General features: G+C 39.8%; 2 protein-coding genes across 3 annotated transcripts in view; one reads left to right on the top strand and one right to left on the bottom strand.

Annotated features, from left to right (window-relative positions):
• The window catches only part of XPOT (exportin for tRNA), a 153,444-nt gene that overhangs the window by 54,266 nt on the left and 81,424 nt on the right, over nucleotides 1-17,754 (top strand). The window lies entirely within an intron of this gene.
• The window catches only part of C25H12orf56 (chromosome 25 C12orf56 homolog), a 76,698-nt gene that overhangs the window by 26,013 nt on the left and 32,931 nt on the right, over nucleotides 1-17,754 (bottom strand). Inside the window, exons 3-5 of the mRNA XM_043447490.1 lie at nucleotides 16,228-16,300; nucleotides 8,123-8,528; nucleotides 5,544-5,617 (exon numbers count right to left, since the gene is read on the bottom strand). Of these exons, the coding sequence (XP_043303425.1) occupies nucleotides 5,544-5,617; nucleotides 8,123-8,528; nucleotides 16,228-16,300 (553 nt within the window). The remainder of the gene's footprint in view (nucleotides 1-5,543; nucleotides 5,618-8,122; nucleotides 8,529-16,227; nucleotides 16,301-17,754) is intronic.

Here is a 17,754-nt window from a genome sequence, read left to right on the forward strand (position 1 = left end):
TTGGAGGGTATTATGCTAATTGAAATAAGTCAGACAGAAAAAGGCAGATACCGTATGATATCACTTATATGTGGAATCTAAGAAATAAACTAATGAATATAGCAAAAAAGAAATAGACTCGCAGATACTGAGAACAAACTAGTGGTCACCAGTGAGGAGAGAGAAGGGAAGAGGGGCAAGATAGAGGTAGGGCATTAAGAGTATAAACTACTATGTATAAAATAAATAAGCTGCAAGGATATATCATACAGCACAGGGAATATAGCCAATATTTTATAACAACTTTAAATGGACTATAATCATTAAAAATTGTGAATCACAGTGTTGTATACCTAAAACATAGAATATTATAAATCAACTATACCTGAATTTAAAAAATAAAAGAATTCAGTAGTAACAGTCATAGAGGCAGAAGAACATGATTTTGAGCATGGAGGCATGGTCAGATAGACTGATCAGTATCCTAGATCTGCCCCTGCTCCTCTGAGTAACTACCAAGGGGCAAGTTTCCTCGTGTGTCTATACCTCAGTTTTCCCATCTGTAAAATGAGGATGATGATAGTACCTATCCCACTGTGCTGTTTTGATATTTTAGTTCCTTCATGTGCTTAGCATACAGTAAGTATTTAATAAATATTATTAAATATTTATTTAATAATAAGCTTTGAGATCTTGCTTCCCTATATGCCTATTTCAAATTATTGCCATATTTCATTTAAAAAAATAACCATAAAATCCCTCTACTCTCTGAGAACTCCGAAAAACAGCAGAGACGTAGTTTTCACAAACAAATGAGCTTAGAAAAGCAAAAGCCCCCAAAAAATACAGTATCAGCACAATCATTTTGAAATTGAGTTTCCAGTTTTTCCCACTGGGAGTTAGCAATTTGCTACGATTCATATAGAAATGAACTGTTTTTAATCTTTTGGCACCTATGATAATAGATTATAATATCAAACTATTTTTTTCAAAAAGGCAAAAACAAATTTCATAAGAGAAAGCACACTAATCTCTTCACACTGAAAATCAATTCATGTGTAAAGTGAGGTCTCATCTTACCTCATAAATTCAAATTAGATTCAGTAGTCTATATTTCTACAGAGAAGTTATGGATAATCACAGTTTCTCTGAAAATTCAGAGAATATTTGCTTTTACATAGATGACAAACTTTGACTAATTTAAATAAGAAAAAGTCTAGTGCCAGAAGACTCCATTATTCAGTTTAGGAATAAGGAAATTTTATATTAAAGTTAACAGATATTCTATATTTCATGAGCTAGAAAACAAACCTCACCCAAATAATCTGGCAGAAGAATTCTTGATTTAATGACAAGTTCTAGTTTTCCTGTATTTTTTCATTTTTACAAACATTTAACCAATTATAACTTACATTTGTATCATACTTTATAGCTGGAATGGTTTTTCATACATTATCTCAGAAGCCCTGTGTATATGTTCACAATAATCAGATTACAGAACTCACAACTGTGACAGAATCCTAACTTGAAAACCCAAAGAATATTTACTCCTTTTAAGCTGAAGGTGCCTTGTAGGTACAGACCATTTCCTATGTGTCTTGTACATATATTTGCATCCTTCATGGTGCATTAAATTACTATATTTTAAATATATTGCCTTTGCTAATTAACTTTGCAAGAAATATGCTTTTCCTGAGTCCAGACAGAGGCAGACCTCTCCTTGCCTTCAGGGATAAATTTCAAGCCACACAAAGTGAGAGCCTGTTTTATTATACAATTAACTTTAAAATCACTTTACACAATATAGCACCAAAATTAAAACTCATACTTTTTTAGAGTAAACATATGAAAACATGTAGAAATTCTAAGCTATTAGATAATCATCTTTTTAAAAAAGAAATCCCAAACATTATGTTATTTAACCCCTATACCTCAGAACATATCTCAAAATAAATGGAACATTTCCTTGCAAACTCATCATTATCACACCAACAAACATCAGTAATTCTATGGTATTGTCTAATACCCAGTCCATATTCAAATGTTCTCTCTTGCCTTAAAATATATTTTTATATTTGGCTTGCTAAAATGAAGATCTAAATAAGATAATGGTTATATTTGCTTGCCGTGTTTCTTAGGTCTTTTAAAAACTTTAACTATGGAAATTTTCATACACAAAAATGGAGAAAATCACATAAGAAATCCCCACATACCCATCACTAAGCTTCAGTAATTTTCAACATTTTGTTAGTCATGTTTTGTCTATTCCCTTACACACACACACACACACACACACACACACACACACACCTTTAAAAATTCTGAGATAAAATATGCATAACATAAAATTTACCACTTTAACCATTTTCAGGTGTATTAATACAATTCAGCGGCAGTAAGTGCAATCATATTGTGCAACATCACTACTACCTATTTCCAGAACTTTTTCATCATCCCGAACAGAAACTTTGAATCCATCAATCAATAAGTCTCCATTCCTCTCTCTCCCTAGCTCCTGATAACCCATATTCTGGTTTCTGTTTCTATGAATTTGCCTATTTTAGGTGTCTCGTATAAGTGGAATCATAAAATATTTGTCCTCTTATGACTGACTTATTTCACATAGCATTATGTCTTCAAGGCTCATCTATATTGTGACGTGTATCAGAATTTCATTCCTTAAGGCTGACACACCCACACTTTAAGTCAGATTCCAATTTATTTGTGGAGAAGCAAACAACACTCCACTTTTCTTGACTTGGCAATCCCATGGACAGAGGAGCCTGGCGGGCTACAGTCCATGAGGTTGCAAGAGAATCAGATATAACTGAGGGACTAACCCACAACAAACCAGTTTAATTGAACAAAGATGTGCCACAGGTGGTGCTTTCTGTTTCATGTTATGTCAGATAATGAGGCACAAAATTTTTAAGTGCCTCATTAGAGCATCCCAGTTAAGTGATGCTAAGACTGATCAATGGTTTAGTTATTTACACAATCCCTCGATTTTGAAGTTCCACTTCACCCTTCTATCTAATAGTTCCATCCATTGAGATCATTGCATGAATCTTTTATTTCATTTGAGGGTGGAAAAATGGTAAATTTTCTATTTCTATCAAACCTTCCATATTTATTCACTGGAATTCTGTAAAATTAAATTTGTCCTCATCAACCTGAGCTACTTGGTTACCCTGAACTAACTACAATTTATGAAGGAAAGGCAGGATAAATGCTTAATTATTTCCATTTGTTTGCTTATTTGCAGAGAAATGAATTAATGCCCTATTTACTTTGAATGGAGTTTAGTGCATTTTTATTTCTTAATGGAAGGCGGGTAGGAGAGAGGACTTTCCATGATGCATCATTATACACTTTGGAATTTTTATATATTCGTTATGTTTTAACCATCTCATTCATTATTTTTCTGATCTCCTGTTGTCCTGTCTTTGGCTGTTAGGAGCCCCTTCCTGGGGGCTCCTTTGTCCTTTAGTTTGGGCCCTGTTGCTCTTTGCATCCTGCCTCAAGCTGTTTCAAGCTCATTTGTGTATTTCCTGCCACAGGCCTAGAATCAGTCATTCTTCCAAGGAACTTTGGGTCCTTTTAATGGGAAATGAATTGTATCTTTTAAAATTAAACTTTCCCTTAGTTTATTTACATCACCCCCAGTATATGTCACTATCATAAATCTCTCAAAACTCACTTATGACTTAATATCGAAGTTATTGGAATCATCAATTCACAGAGTGTTTTCTTTGTGCAAAGCACTGTTTTAAGTAAGAAAAATACAAAAATTAATAAGACATCCTTCTTGCCTTCTAGGGTGGTGGTGGTGGTTTAGTTGTTAAGTTGCATGCAGCTCTTGTGACCCCATGGACTGTGTAGCCCGCCAGGCTCCTCTGTCCGTGTGATTTCCCAGGCAAAAATACTGGAGTGATTGTCATTTTCTTCTCTAAGGGATCTTCCCGACCCAGGGATCAAAACCATGACTCCTGCGTTGCAGGTGGATTCTTCACCCCTGACCCACAAAGGAAGTCCATTGCCTTCCAGGGGCTCACAATCTATCGGAACTAGTAGTCACATCACAAATAACTACTTCAATGTAAGGCTGACTGTGATGAGAACATAGTAGTACTGTAAAGTCTGGATAAAATCCCAAGTTCCTTTGTCTCGCATATAAGGTCCAGCCTCTATCTTATTTCATTCATTCATTCATTCATTCATTGTATAAAGCTTACTGGCAGTCTACCCAGTGACCAAGGTACTGTCCCCCCTCAAGGAGCATGTTTCCTAATGGGGCAGCACACACACAAGCAATCCATAGTATAGAGCAGACAGTGCTACAAGCTGTGTGACCACAGGCTGTTATGGAGGGGCCCTCTTAGCTTACTTTGAGAAATGATTTTTAGAAAAAGGGATAATGAGCTAAGACTTGAGCTGACATTTCTATGAAGAGGAAGAAGGGAAGAGGGTAAGTTCTAGAATGGAGGCCATCATGTTAGGACCCAGATGAACAGGGAGCTTTCTGAGAGCTACAGGTTCTCTTGGATCAGGAATTTAAGGTAGGAGTGTGGGGGACACAACAGTTGAGGATAGAAAAATAAAGAGATAGTAGGAAGATTTGTAAAAAGGTGTTATAGAGTGTAGACCTTCTAAGGGCACTGGGGAGCTCTTCAAAGGCTTGAAGGGAGAAGTGACATGATCAGATTTGTGCTTCTGAAAGATTCCTCTCTCATGCTGAAGAAAGGTCTAGAGAGGCGCAAGAATGAAGACAGAGACCAGCAAGGAAAATACTGGTGGGAGCCCAAAACAGAGATAACTGGACCTGAGCATATGGCAGTGGAAAGAAGTGGGTGTTATCCAGATATATTCAATAGGTACAATAAATCATGTGGTGAGGACTGGATGTAGAGGGCGGGCATCTGGGGATCCAGGACCCTGGCTTAGGCTGTCTGGAGATACTGACATCATGCCCTGTTTAGGAAACATAGACAGAAGGTCAGGTCACTGAAGGAAGAGGCTGAGCCCTGTTTTGAATATGCTGACGTTATGGCTCCTGTGACACATACAAGAAGTGATGTCCCGTAGATTATAGTATTTGCAATTCAGGGCAAGAAGTGATATAGATATAAATATGATGGTCAACAACACACAGCGTTAGGAGAGGCAAAGAGAACAAACCCCCCACCTCCTATGTGACTCTGACCTGTTATCACTTCCTACCTGTATGGCTTTTGATTTCCAGTAGCAGGGCTGAGCTCGCTAACATATAGGGGATCTTGTAAAAGAGTAGCTTCATCACTTCTTACCTGTATGGCTTTTGATTTCCAGTAGCAGGGCTGAGCTCGCTAACATATAGGGGATCTTGTAAAAGAGTAGCTTCATCACTTCCTACCTGTATGGCTTTTGATTTCCAGTAGCAGGGCTGAGCTCGCTAACATATAGGGGATCTTGTAAAAGAGTAGCTTCATCACTTCCTACCTGTATGGCTTTTGATTTCCAGTAGCAGGGCTGAGCTCGCTAACATATAGGGGATCTTGTAAAAGAGTAGCTTCATCACTTCCTACCTGTATGGCTTTTGATTTCCAGTAGCAGGGCTGAGCTCGCTAACATATAGGGGATCTTGTAAAAGAGTAGCTTTCTGAAAGAGGAAAAAGGTGGGAATAGTTAGAATTTTTGTTGACTGAAAATCAATTCCCCTTACTTTTAGTCAATATCATATATCTATCTATTCTTTAATCCCTTCTACAGTACATGATTTGTAACTCATTCCAGTATTTGATGATACCACGGGGAATTTTTTTCCTCACATAGTTTTTTTTTAAAGTTTTAAACCTAACACTTGCTCATTGTATCACCATCAAACAGTACAGAAATGTGTAAATGATAAAAAGTTCCCTATCCCTCACTACCCCTTCTATCTCAATATTCAAAACACCTTGCTGTTGTTGGTTTGGTTTATATTCTTTCAGGCAGATAAAAACATATTAATTATAACATACATTTATAATATTTACACATTAGATGATATATATTTATAATATTTATTTAATACTAGCCACATCATATCACATGTTAATCTGGGGTTTTTTTTTTCACTTAATACATAGTGGACAGTTCTTCATATCTATATATATAGATTTACTTCAGTCTTTTTAATAATTACCCAGTATTACATTGCCAAGCTATACAATAATTTTGTTACCTGTTCCCCCTTTAATGGGGTTATTTTTTCCTTAAATCGTTAGTGTTGCCATTTCCCATTCATTCTGGGTCTTAAAACAAACTGGCGTGTAATGTTCAGCAAGTTCTCGAAATAATTTTTTGTTTATTTTGAGGCTTAACAGACAGGTCAGAAGGGATTTCTGAAACGTTTCTGATTTACAGCTCCAAACAACTCCTGTCTTACTCCTTATAAACAGAGGTAGGTGGTAGGTGGGTGTGTAGGGGGGGAATTAGGTGCTTTGTCTTACTATTTTTGTCATCATTCTATGTTTTTTATTTTTTAAAAAAAGCTGCCCTTTTTCCTCTCCAAATTTATCCTTGCCTTAAATCTAGAATTTTAATTTGAGAATATTCCTTAGTTATTTAGCTTTCTAACAGTTATCTTCACAACATTAGGGCAAAGAATTGCCATATTTTGTCTTCGTAGAATTTGAGATGCTAAACAACAGAGTTCATAATTACTTTTGGTAAAATTTACAGATAAAATGGCTTACCCACGGAGACAACTCTTTGGAAACCCTTAAAATCTGTGCTATGAGAAAACTAGAGTTGCCTTGCCAGTCTTCCAAATTTGGAGCCACTTATAAAACCCCTCCTTCCTAACTTCTTCTGAGTGATAAGAGTCTTTCATACCTCTTAACATTATTATGAAAGACTCTTTTCCCTCGGAAGGGCTTCCCTTGTGGCTCAGCTGGTAAAGAATCCACCTACAATGCAGGAGACCTGGGTTCGATCCCTGGGTTGGAAGATCTGCTGCAGAAGGGATCAACTACCCACTCCAGTATTCTTGGGCTTCCCTTGTGGCTCAGCTGGTAAAGAATCCATCCACAATGCAGACCTGAGTTCAATCCCTGGGTTGGGAAGATCCCCTGGAGAAGGAAAAAGGCTACCCACTCCAGTATTCTGGCCTGGAAAATTCCATGGACTATATAGTCCATGGGGTTGCAAAGAGTCGGATACAACTGTGAGACTTTCATTTCAACATTTTTCTATTCGAAGATCAGTAATAAAAATTATATATCACTGAAAGTAACTAAAAAGAGTCATATTATAAAACTGGTCCTGGCATTATAAAAAGATTACTAAATGAGAGTTCTGACTCTGTCTCTAAACTTACTATACAATGTTGAGTAAGTTACTTGGATTTTTTTTTTTTTTTTGCTTCAGTCTCCTCATTTATAAAATAAAGGACATAAGCCAGGTAATCTCTATAAAATTAACTGATCTTATGACAATGACTCCCACTAACCTACCTTCAGTAGCACAGCTAAGAAATAATGAAACATATTGACAGTGTTGAGCTTTGTCCTCACTGAAAGCTGAATGGTGAAGAAATCACCCCTTGTGGGCCTGCTAAGTCACTTCAATTGTGTCCAACCCTTTGCAACGCTGTGGACCATAGCCCAGCAGGCTCCTCTGTCCATGGGACTCTCCAGGCGAGAACACTGGAGTGGGGCGCCATGCCCTCCTCCAGGGGATCTTCCCCACCCAGGGATCGAACCTGCGTCTCTTAAATCTCCTGCACTGGCAGGCAGGTTCTTTACCACTACCGCCACCTGGGAAGCCTGAGAAATCACCCCAGCCAACTCTAAAAAAACCACACTGCTCACAAATATTCCAAAATAAGACCTGTCTCCAACCTTCCTCACTGATTCCCACCAGAGACTTATGGCCAACTCCCCTATTTATTACCTGCCTCATGAAACCTCAGGCCCATCTCCTTCTCTTTAAGACACTTTTCATTAATGAGCATCTTCCCTATTGCAGTAGCCTGATAAAATCATCTCCTTAATTGTCCAGTGCACTGTGTCTTTCACCATCTTAAATCCCAAGGTTAAGTTTCCAAAATGGGGAGGTAGAGCAGGGAAGCCTATCCTAAAAAACAACACTCAAGCCGAGGTTAACTTAGGAGGACACTTACTATAATATAATTGTTCCATGAACTTTTTAAGTGCAGAAATATTGATGACGTTGTGGAAATAACATACAAATGAAGTTCTGATTCCTTTTTCTCTAGGTTTGGGTTGCTCTGTAAAGGGGAAGCCAGAGTGGAATTTCCTAAGTAAAACTCATTTCCGTTCCCATTGCACTTGAAAGGGATTTCACTTAGAGAGTCTTTGTGATCTGAAAGCCCCCGGGGTTCTTTTGTGTCTGTTATACAGAATGGCCCACTAGCCTTGCTAGTGGGTGATGTGAGCTGACAGCTTCTCCTGGAGGGGGTAGGTAAGGGTCCACAGGCTCTCTGGCTGTGGAGGGGCAGCTTCTTCAGGTCTGAAGGAGGGCCGAGAGTTGAGTCCTTGGATGCTGTGCTGCTCTCCCGGTGGTACCTGTCAGGTAGAATTTAGAGTTAAACATAATAGTCAGAATTTAACAGAAAGGAACAAAGAGAACCCAGTGGCCCACCGCAGCAGTCTGAGAGTAAAGGTCTTCACATAAAGGGAGTGTTGTTAGGAGAAAGGAGCGGTTTACTCTCACCTGCCGTTCACCACTGACCTGGAGGGGTCAGGGTACAATCCTTCAGTATGTACTCCTTCTTTCAGAAATAGAATTCTACCCTATGTCATTTAAAGAGGCATTTTTTTACATCTCAAGCATTATGCCTGTGCTTCACAGAGCCCAATACTCCTAGTGAAAGGACTTTTCATTCTAGTTTTGAAACCTGATTGTTCTTTCATTGTGCATTTCTGATGGATACCATAAAGAAGAAACTATTCACATGGAGAGATGTGAAGAGAGATTTTCTTAAATGGTGTTTTCTTTGACTCATGTTTTGCTAATACGCTTCTGATTTTTCCAATATCATTGCAATGGCATCAGCAGTTTTCTTCAGAATCAATCTTTTGTCCCATCTTTTGTCTTCCCTGTTCTCTCCAGCTCACCATGACCCATTTCTTTTCTCTGCAGCCCAAGGAAGCCAGTGGCAGAGGCTAAGAAGTTGCAGAGTATGAGATCCAAGTTCTAATCCAGGCTCTGCCACTCAGTGGTTATGTGACTTTGATTGACCTAAGCCTTTATTTCCTAATTTTAAAATAGGGACCAATAGAACCATCTCATTGGGTTTCTGTGAGGATTAAGTAAGAAAATACATGCAATACTCAATAGATGCTAGCTATTAATCACTCAATAGGTGCTAGCTATTAATATTACCCTATATTGCCTCGAATTGCTGGTTTATCATTTTATATTAATTTATCTTGTCTCCCTTGTGAGACTGGAACCTCTATGAAAGTTGGAAACCACTTTGTTTGTATTTGTTCTTAATTTTAAAAAGGTGTAGAATTAATTCATCATCTGTACAATGCTATGAACTAGGCTGAGTTTCAACTCTCAGCTCCCTCTTCCACTGACTTTACATATGTGTATATGTATGCACGCACAACACTCATGCATGAATATATAACTGCTCAAAAAGTGATAGCTTTTCTTTATTTTTGTAGATGATATTTTCTAAAATTTTCTCTATGGGAACTGAATTGAATAGCCAGTGCACAGATTATGTTAGATAATGTTATGAAATTAGGTTAAAATGTTCATTATAGGCACAACATACGTTAAACTAAGATCATGGCATCCGGTCCCATCACTTCATGGCAAACAGATGGGGAAACAGTGAGAGACTTTATTTATCTGGGCTCCAAAATCACTGCAGATGGTGATTGCAGCCATGAAATTCAAAGACACTTGCTCCTTGGAAGAAAAGCTATGATCAACCTAAGCAGCATATTAAATAGCAGAGACATCACTTTGCCAACAAAGGTCCGTCTAGTCAAAGCTATGGTTTTTCCAGTAGTCAAATATGGATGTGAGAATTGGACTATAAAGAAAGCTGAGCACTGAAGAACTGATGCTTTTGAACTGTGGTGTTGGAGAAGACTCTTGAGAGTCCCTTGGACTGTAAGGAGATCCAACCAGTCTATCCTAAAGGAAATCAGTCCTGAATATTCATTGGGAGGACTGATGTTGAAGCTGAAACTCCAATGCTTTGGCCACATGATGCAAAGAACTGACTCACTGGAAAACACCCTGATGCTGGGAAAGATTGAAGGTGGGAGGAGAAAGGGATGAGAGAGGATGAGATGGTTGGATGGCATCACCGACTCGATGGACATGAGTTAGAATAAGCTCCGGGAGTTGGTGGTGGACAGGGAGGCCTGGCGTGCTGCAGTCCATGGGGTCACAAAGAGTTGGACACGACTGAGCGACTGAACTGAACCAATCTTAAATGTGAAAGGTCATCAAAATGATTTCAGGTAGTTACAGAAAGGTCCACTTGAAGTGACTGTAATTTACTCAGTCGTATGAAAAATTTATTATTTTAGAGAGTTAAAAGAGTTCTAACAAGAATTACCTTTTTGACAGCATAAATTAAAATGCCACAGACATTACAGCTTCACCAATTAAGCAAGCCAACCATAAAGCTAAACTGTATTTTCCATTTAAAATTCAGTAATACCCACTCTTAGTAGTCTGATTAAAGAGTAGTTCATTACTAAGCAAGAGTTCTAGAACCTTGAATTTCCACACTTGTCGACTTCATATTTATAGTACTAGGTTGCTAAAAGTCAAGTGTTTTTCTAATGAACTAATTATGTATCTCTAGGGAGAGCCCAGCCATAAAGGAGTAGGCAATGAGAGAACTGGGAAAGATAACTTCAAGATCAAAATTATGCACAAATGACTTTTCTCCTTTTCCCCTCTACATCAAACACAGCCACATTCACTCCTCAAGGCTGAAACCATCAAGTTAAAGCCACAGTCCAAAAAGCAACAGGCAACATTAAACAGCTTCAGAAAAATCCATTAGATGCAAGGTCGACTAAGAAGACAAAGTACATATATGCTAGCGTATTGATTCTATCAAGAAATGAAGAGTTTTTATTTAAGTAGAATTTATTTACCTTCTTTCTCATCTTTTTCAAGAGTTTTAAAATCAAATACAAAATATAATAATTATTTGATTTTTAAAACTCTTAAGAAGGAAGAGAAAGAAGTTAAATACGAAAACGGGGAATTTAGTTTTCATGGAGAGCAAAGCACCTATTCAAGGAGGTAGTCAGATTAATGCATTAAAATAGAAAAAACAAGCAGAACAATAAAGAGCAATGATTCTTCCATAAAAAAATCATATAGGCCTAGATCTCAAGATGTAGAATTACAGCTCTCCTGAATAAAAAATTTCCCGTGAAGGCTCTACTAAAGCAGAATTGGTGAGATATAAGCAATTTTATGTAATATAATTCAAAACTGGAAAGCAATTATCAGTATCTAAGTGTAATCAAGAGGCTGGCAGAGACCAGTACCAAACTTTTCATGTGACCCAGAGTCACATAACATAATATTCAACACAGTTAGCACTGTGAATTGTACATTTTATGGCAACCCACTCCAGTATTCTTGCCTGGAGAATCCCAAGGACAGAGGAGCCTGGCAGGCTACAGTCCATAGGATCACAAAGAGTCGGACATGCCTGAAGCGACTTAGCACACACACATGCCAAATTATTGCACAATGGCATTTTTAATAGCTTCTTTAAAAATTATTTACTTATTTTCATTTTTGGCTGTGCTGGGTCTTCATTGCTGAATGAGCTTCTCTCTGGTTGTGGCAGCCAGGGGCTACATTGCAGGTGTCGTATACGGGCTTCTCATGGTGGCAGCTTCTCCTGTTGTGGACCATGAGCTCTAGGTGCACGGGCTTCAGTAGTTGTGGCACACAGGCTCAGCCGTTGCAGCGCCTGGGCTCCGGAGCACAGGCTCGGTAGTTGTGGCTCACCGACTTAGTTGCTTCTCAGCGTGTGGGGTCTTCCCGGACCAGGGATTGAACTCGTTTCTCCCGCACTGGCAGATGGATTCTTTACCACTGAGCCCCCCGGGAAGCCCACACAATAGCATTTTTATTCTTTAAATACCGCATTATTAGTGAGAGTAGAAAAGAGGAAAGTTATTCTGTTCTAAGACTTGATCAAGGATTCTGAGGATGCTGAATAGATTATTGTTTAGTGACTGACTTACAGATAATTAGCAATAACAACAGAGCTAAGTTTAATAGGGAGTTACTAAGTGTCACACACAGTTCAAGCACTTTACATGTACAGTTGACCCTTGAACAACATGGGGTTGGGGCGCTGACCCTCTGCACAGTTGAAAATCAACACAGAACACTTGAGAGTCACCCCTCTGTATCCAAGGTTCCATATCTGAGGATTGTGTAGGACTGTAGTACTATTACAGAACCTATTAAAGAAATATCCATATAAATAAACCTGCAAAGTTCAAACCAGTGTTGTTCAAGGGTCAACCATACGTGATTTAGTTCTTTATGTATCATCCCTGTGGGATAGGTACCATTGTGAGCCCCATCCTACAATGAGAACTGAAGCCCTGGGAAGGTGAAATAGTCCAAGACAGAGTCCAGACTTGAGGTTATCCAGTGTGACTACTGAGCCTGCATGTTTTTCTCTACTATGCAGAAAAGAATAACACAGCTCCCTTCTTCTACTTTCTGCCAAGAAATGTTTCTTCTTAGAGAAAGATAGAAGGTTCAACTTCTTTTTGATTGTTTTTTTCCCTTCTGTTTTGCTAATGATATTAAGTGCAACACATTCTCATTTCATAAGGATGCCAAGGTGGTCACCTCTGTCATGTGGTGGTGGTTTAGTCACTCAGTCATGTCTGACTCTTGCAACCCCATGGACTGTAGCCTGCCAGGCTCCTCTGTCCATGGGATTCTCCAGGCAAGAACACTGGAGTGGGTTGCCATTTCCTTCTCCAGGGGATCTTCCCAACCCAGGGATTGAACCCGGGTGAATTCTGTTTATTAAACAGATTGGTTTCTTCAGGTCATGCTTCTACTTGCCATGCGCTATGGTTAGAAAGTCTGCTTTTAAGTTTCCATTAGCTAGATATCACTAGAGGCTATAAAGTGAAAGCGAAGTTGCTCAGTCATGTCCGACTCTTCTCGACCCCATGGACTGTAGCCTACCAGGCTCCTCCATTCATGGGATTTTCCAGGCAAGTGTACTGGAGTGGCTATAAACAGGTGTAAACTCAGATCAAAATCCACCCTAGTTGGGTATGAGCTGAGCAGATCTAGACTGAGGACTAAGCATTGTCACTCTTTTCCTTTTGAATTATTCAGGGTGAACTCAGTTGAATCTGACCCTGTGCCAGCACTGTAAAAATGTTCTGTTGATCTCTATGTTTTCCTTTTATATGTGCAGGCAATAGGCAGTGTTCTCCTCGCCAGCTTTAGGGGACTCTTAAAATTGGTCACAATAAACTTTTCCTCAAGGAGCATTTTGAGGAGACATCTGCCTGGGTTTTCTCCTGTAAAATGTTTGAGTATGTGAAACTATCCACTAATGAAGAGCTATACTAAAGATAGAAAAACCGAAGTACTGAATCTCATTATCAGAGATCATCACTAGTCTGTTTTCCATCCCTCAGGTGTTAAAAGGTCTGTTGTTTACTATCACCTTGAAAAGTAATCATATTTATGTAAGTCTGATGTCCCAAGATAACTACTTCCTTCTTATGACCTGCAGCTTCTCATAATTAGGCCTAGAACTTTATACCACAGAGGTGTGTTAAAGCCCTCTACACGATAACATTCTTTAGCCCTCTAGTTAGTGTTTATCATAGCCTGCCTTTTGTTTACACTTTTGACTCAAATGTTTAATTACGAAGATGGCAGTCCTAGAAAACTATGGATAGCAGACCTAACTCTACCACCCCGACTTATATTCACTCCTCTCCTCCACACATGGAGCGCACAGAAGCTGCCATGTTCTTAAACTTCTTGGTTATAGTGGATATTTTCAGCAGTGAATCATTTATTCAAGCTAGGCATCGGAGACGTCCCAGGATTTTTTTTTTTTTGGTTGTGGTGGGTCTTCACTGGAGCTCTCAGGCTCTTCGTTGCTGTGCATGGGTTTTCTCTAATAGAGGCGTGCAGGCTTCTCTTCGCTGTGGTTTCTCTTGTTGCAGAGCACAGGCTTTAGGGTACATGGGCTTCAGTAGTTCTGACACACAGGCCTAGCTGCCCCGTGGCGTGTGGGATCTTAGTTCCCAGACCAGGGATCAGACCTGTGTCCCCTGCACCAGCAGGCAGATTCTTAACCACTGGACCACCAGGGAGGTCCCAGGATTTTTTAATTTGGTGCAAGAAAGTATGTGAGTTAGCCGCCATGTGGTGGTGGGAGCAGTAAAAAGTGAAGTTAAGACAGCTGTTGACTTTGCTGTCCCAGAGAGGACTTGTTATTCAGTGAAAGAAAAGGAAGTTGATCCACAAACATCCAAGGAGACAGAGACAAAGGTCTGTGGCACTCAAGTCCCCAGTTCCAGGTATGCCTAGTCCAACTTCATGCTTACCATTTCTACATTCCTGTGGTGTGGTTTCTAACTTTTACTGATTTTTCTCACTGTTGTACATGTGAAATCAATCACAGAGCCCAACAAATAGAATACACCAGATTTAACAGGTAAGATAGATGGATCTACATTGTATCTATATATATCTACTGAATGAATGTTGAATAACATGCATTGCCCTCTAATTCCAATATTGCCTAAATTCCCCTTTTAACCTATGTTGGACTTCAGCCACTTTTTAACAGAGTTCTAACCTCCAAGATAACCTACAACAACTACTGCTACATTACTTACAAATCTCTTTTATTTTTCTAAATTGGAAGAAAACAATGAGGCTATCAGCATGGTATAGGAAAATTCGGACACTGTACACCAAATGTGAAATGAAGAATGTTGAATCTGAGAGCATGTGGAGCTATCCACTGGCACGGCCCCTCCCTTAGCACTTCCAGTTATGCAAGCCATGTTAGGGACATCACTTAGTGCCTTGAGACAGGAAGGCAGAGACCCTCCTCCAAGAATCTAGTAACTTATGGTGCTCAGGGTAACAATGGAATTGCAACCCCTTAAAACATGGCGTCTTATTGCATGGATTTAGATCAAATCATGCTCCTCTAAGCCTATCTGACACAAGGCTTCCTAAACCAATTTTTTTTTTCTTTTGGTGAGGAAAAAAAGTTATAATAGTGACATTTAGGTTTAGAAGACCTTTGTACATCATTGTGCAGTGAGAGAAGGTGAGTGTGAGAGTAAGTCCAGTGGGAAAAGGACCCTCCCCAGTGTCCCGAGTTATCACATAGCATGGGGCACCACAGGGCTGCGCGTACTTCCCAAGTAGGAGTTCACTTTTCCTTTGCGGCGTTTTACAGTGTTTTCCTAACCTGGCTACTCCCCCCCCATGTCATACCTGACCTTCAAGGCCCCAACACACCTTAATTTCTCCCCTGCCTGTCATCCCCTGGATCAGAGCTCTTAGAATCCCATGCTCCCCTCCTCCTTCTCATGTCTAGATACTTAAAGTGTGTAACAGAACCATACTTTGAGCTGTGCAGCTTAGGAAACTCCTTCTTAAATTTACACGTGTTCCATTTTCTTCCTGCCTCTATCGTAGCTTCTACCGTTCCCACGACTGCAATATCTGAAGCACCATCTGTGCTGTTCCTTCAACAACTGTCATCTGACGTCTTGACTCCTCCCCCAAACTGAATAAAACCTTTCTCCTCATTACATCTCTCTGACAAGTTGCTCAAACTCATTGAGGACACTTAGCCTGTGTACTTTGTAGTGTCTTCATTTATGCAAATATCATATGTCCTGGTTAGAATCAGCTTCTCAAGGGTAGAACTATATCTCACTCATTGTATCTATTACAGGGACCAGCTTCCTACTACACAGAATCAGAGTTCAGTAAGTGTTTTCGAATTTGATTTTAATCATTTACTCATATTGAGATACTGTATAGTCCATTGAAATGAGAAAATTTATAGTTTATAACTAACTGGATTTGAATGTAGAAGAAAGCCTCCCCAAATACCTTCATTATTATATATATGAGATAAACAGAACTCAATTCGAAGATTTTAGTAGAGCAAAAGCATTTTAAAAATGTAAAACAAATTTTGATCAGTAAGTTCAAAACGTAAACCAACAATCTCACCTGAAAAAGGATTCATTCAGACTTTTAGACTTTTTGCCTCTCCAAAACACAGGCCCATTATTCTCTTCTTTGACTAAGGAAAAAAGAAAAGTTAATTGGTCATTAATTACATAGTTTGATTGAGCTTATAAAGAAGATATAGTTACAGGTACTGATTTGCTGACTCTGTTTATTTAGCTGCATTGAGTCTTGTCTCACGCAGGATCTTTCATTGCGGCACACAGACTCTCTAGCTATTGATCAGGCTCAGTAGTTGTGGCCCTTGGGCTGCCTGAACCCTAGAGGAGGGTTCCTCACAGGCTATTTAGTCCCTGGAGCAGGTCCCCGGGTTTCTTCCACTATTTGGTTCTTCTGTTCCCCCTTTGGATTCCCTAAGAGGCTCCAAAATCTTTCCAATAAATTCTCTTTGGCATTAAGGCAGAATCAAATTGTCTGTACTTGCAAGCTAATAACCTTTACTAATACGTAAGTGTTTAGGACCCCAGTCATCACAGGTGCTTGAAATAGTAGGCATTTCACAAATTCGGTACTAAATGTGGTACAAATAACACCTTTGGTTTTTGCTAGAATTAAGTAGAACATATTAGTAGAACACCTGTGGCCTAGGGGGTCAGACAAGTTTGAGCCTATCTCTTCTTCAGGACCACATATTACAGGATGTCTAGGAGGTGAACCGCAGGAGACGCATGTACAGAGCAGTACCTAGCCCAGGAAACAGGCAGCTTGGAGAACTGAAAACAGTCCTGCGCTGCTGGCATGCTGGAAAGGGGAAAGAGAGTGCTGGGGCTTCCTTACTAAGAAGCTGATACTGCCTACAGTCAACCTGTACCTAGCTAGCTTCAAGTCATCTCTTAAACCTGAGTTCATCCAAGTTCACCAGCCAAACTTTCTCTTTCTCTTTCTGTGTATGAGGACACTAAGAGGGTGTGACAAAACTTTAGTGTCAATGTCCCTGCCTCTCTGTATTAGCTTTTTAATTTGTAACAATGGAGTGGCTAAACTTAGGGTCATCTGTCCTCCACTGAGAGATGAAGTACGGCTAGAGCCGTGTTTCAACACTTGGTGGGATGTCTGGTCTCCTGGATGCCAGTGATCGGAACCGGGCAGGGCTATACTGGCAGTAATGGCCAGAGAGCCTGAGTGCAGATAATAGAGAGATCTGCCCCGTGTCATCTCGCGTGCACCAGCGGTCTTCAATCTTCTTCAGCAGCCTGGGTAGGAAGTCCTTCAGCCGTTCAGCAGAGTGTGTGTCTGATGGTACACGGTGCTGGTCAGCTGAGGAGTACTTTCAGAAGCAACACGCTGGAAAGAACGAACCTGCTGTTTTGCCTGTAGGAGGTTTGATTATATTTGTCAAATCCTATTCCTGTGGGGAAGACCAACAAGCTTATGTATTGATAAAAATTATCCGGAGACTTCCCTGGTGGTCCAGTGGCTAGGAGTCTGCGCTCCCAATGCAGTGGGCATGGGTTCCATTCCTGGTCGGGGAACTTGCATCCCACATGCTGCATGGAGCAGCCAAAAATT

This window comes from Cervus canadensis, chromosome 25 (genome assembly GCF_019320065.1).
Source record: "Cervus canadensis isolate Bull #8, Minnesota chromosome 25, ASM1932006v1, whole genome shotgun sequence".
Taxonomy (NCBI): Eukaryota; Metazoa; Chordata; class Mammalia; order Artiodactyla; family Cervidae; genus Cervus; species Cervus canadensis.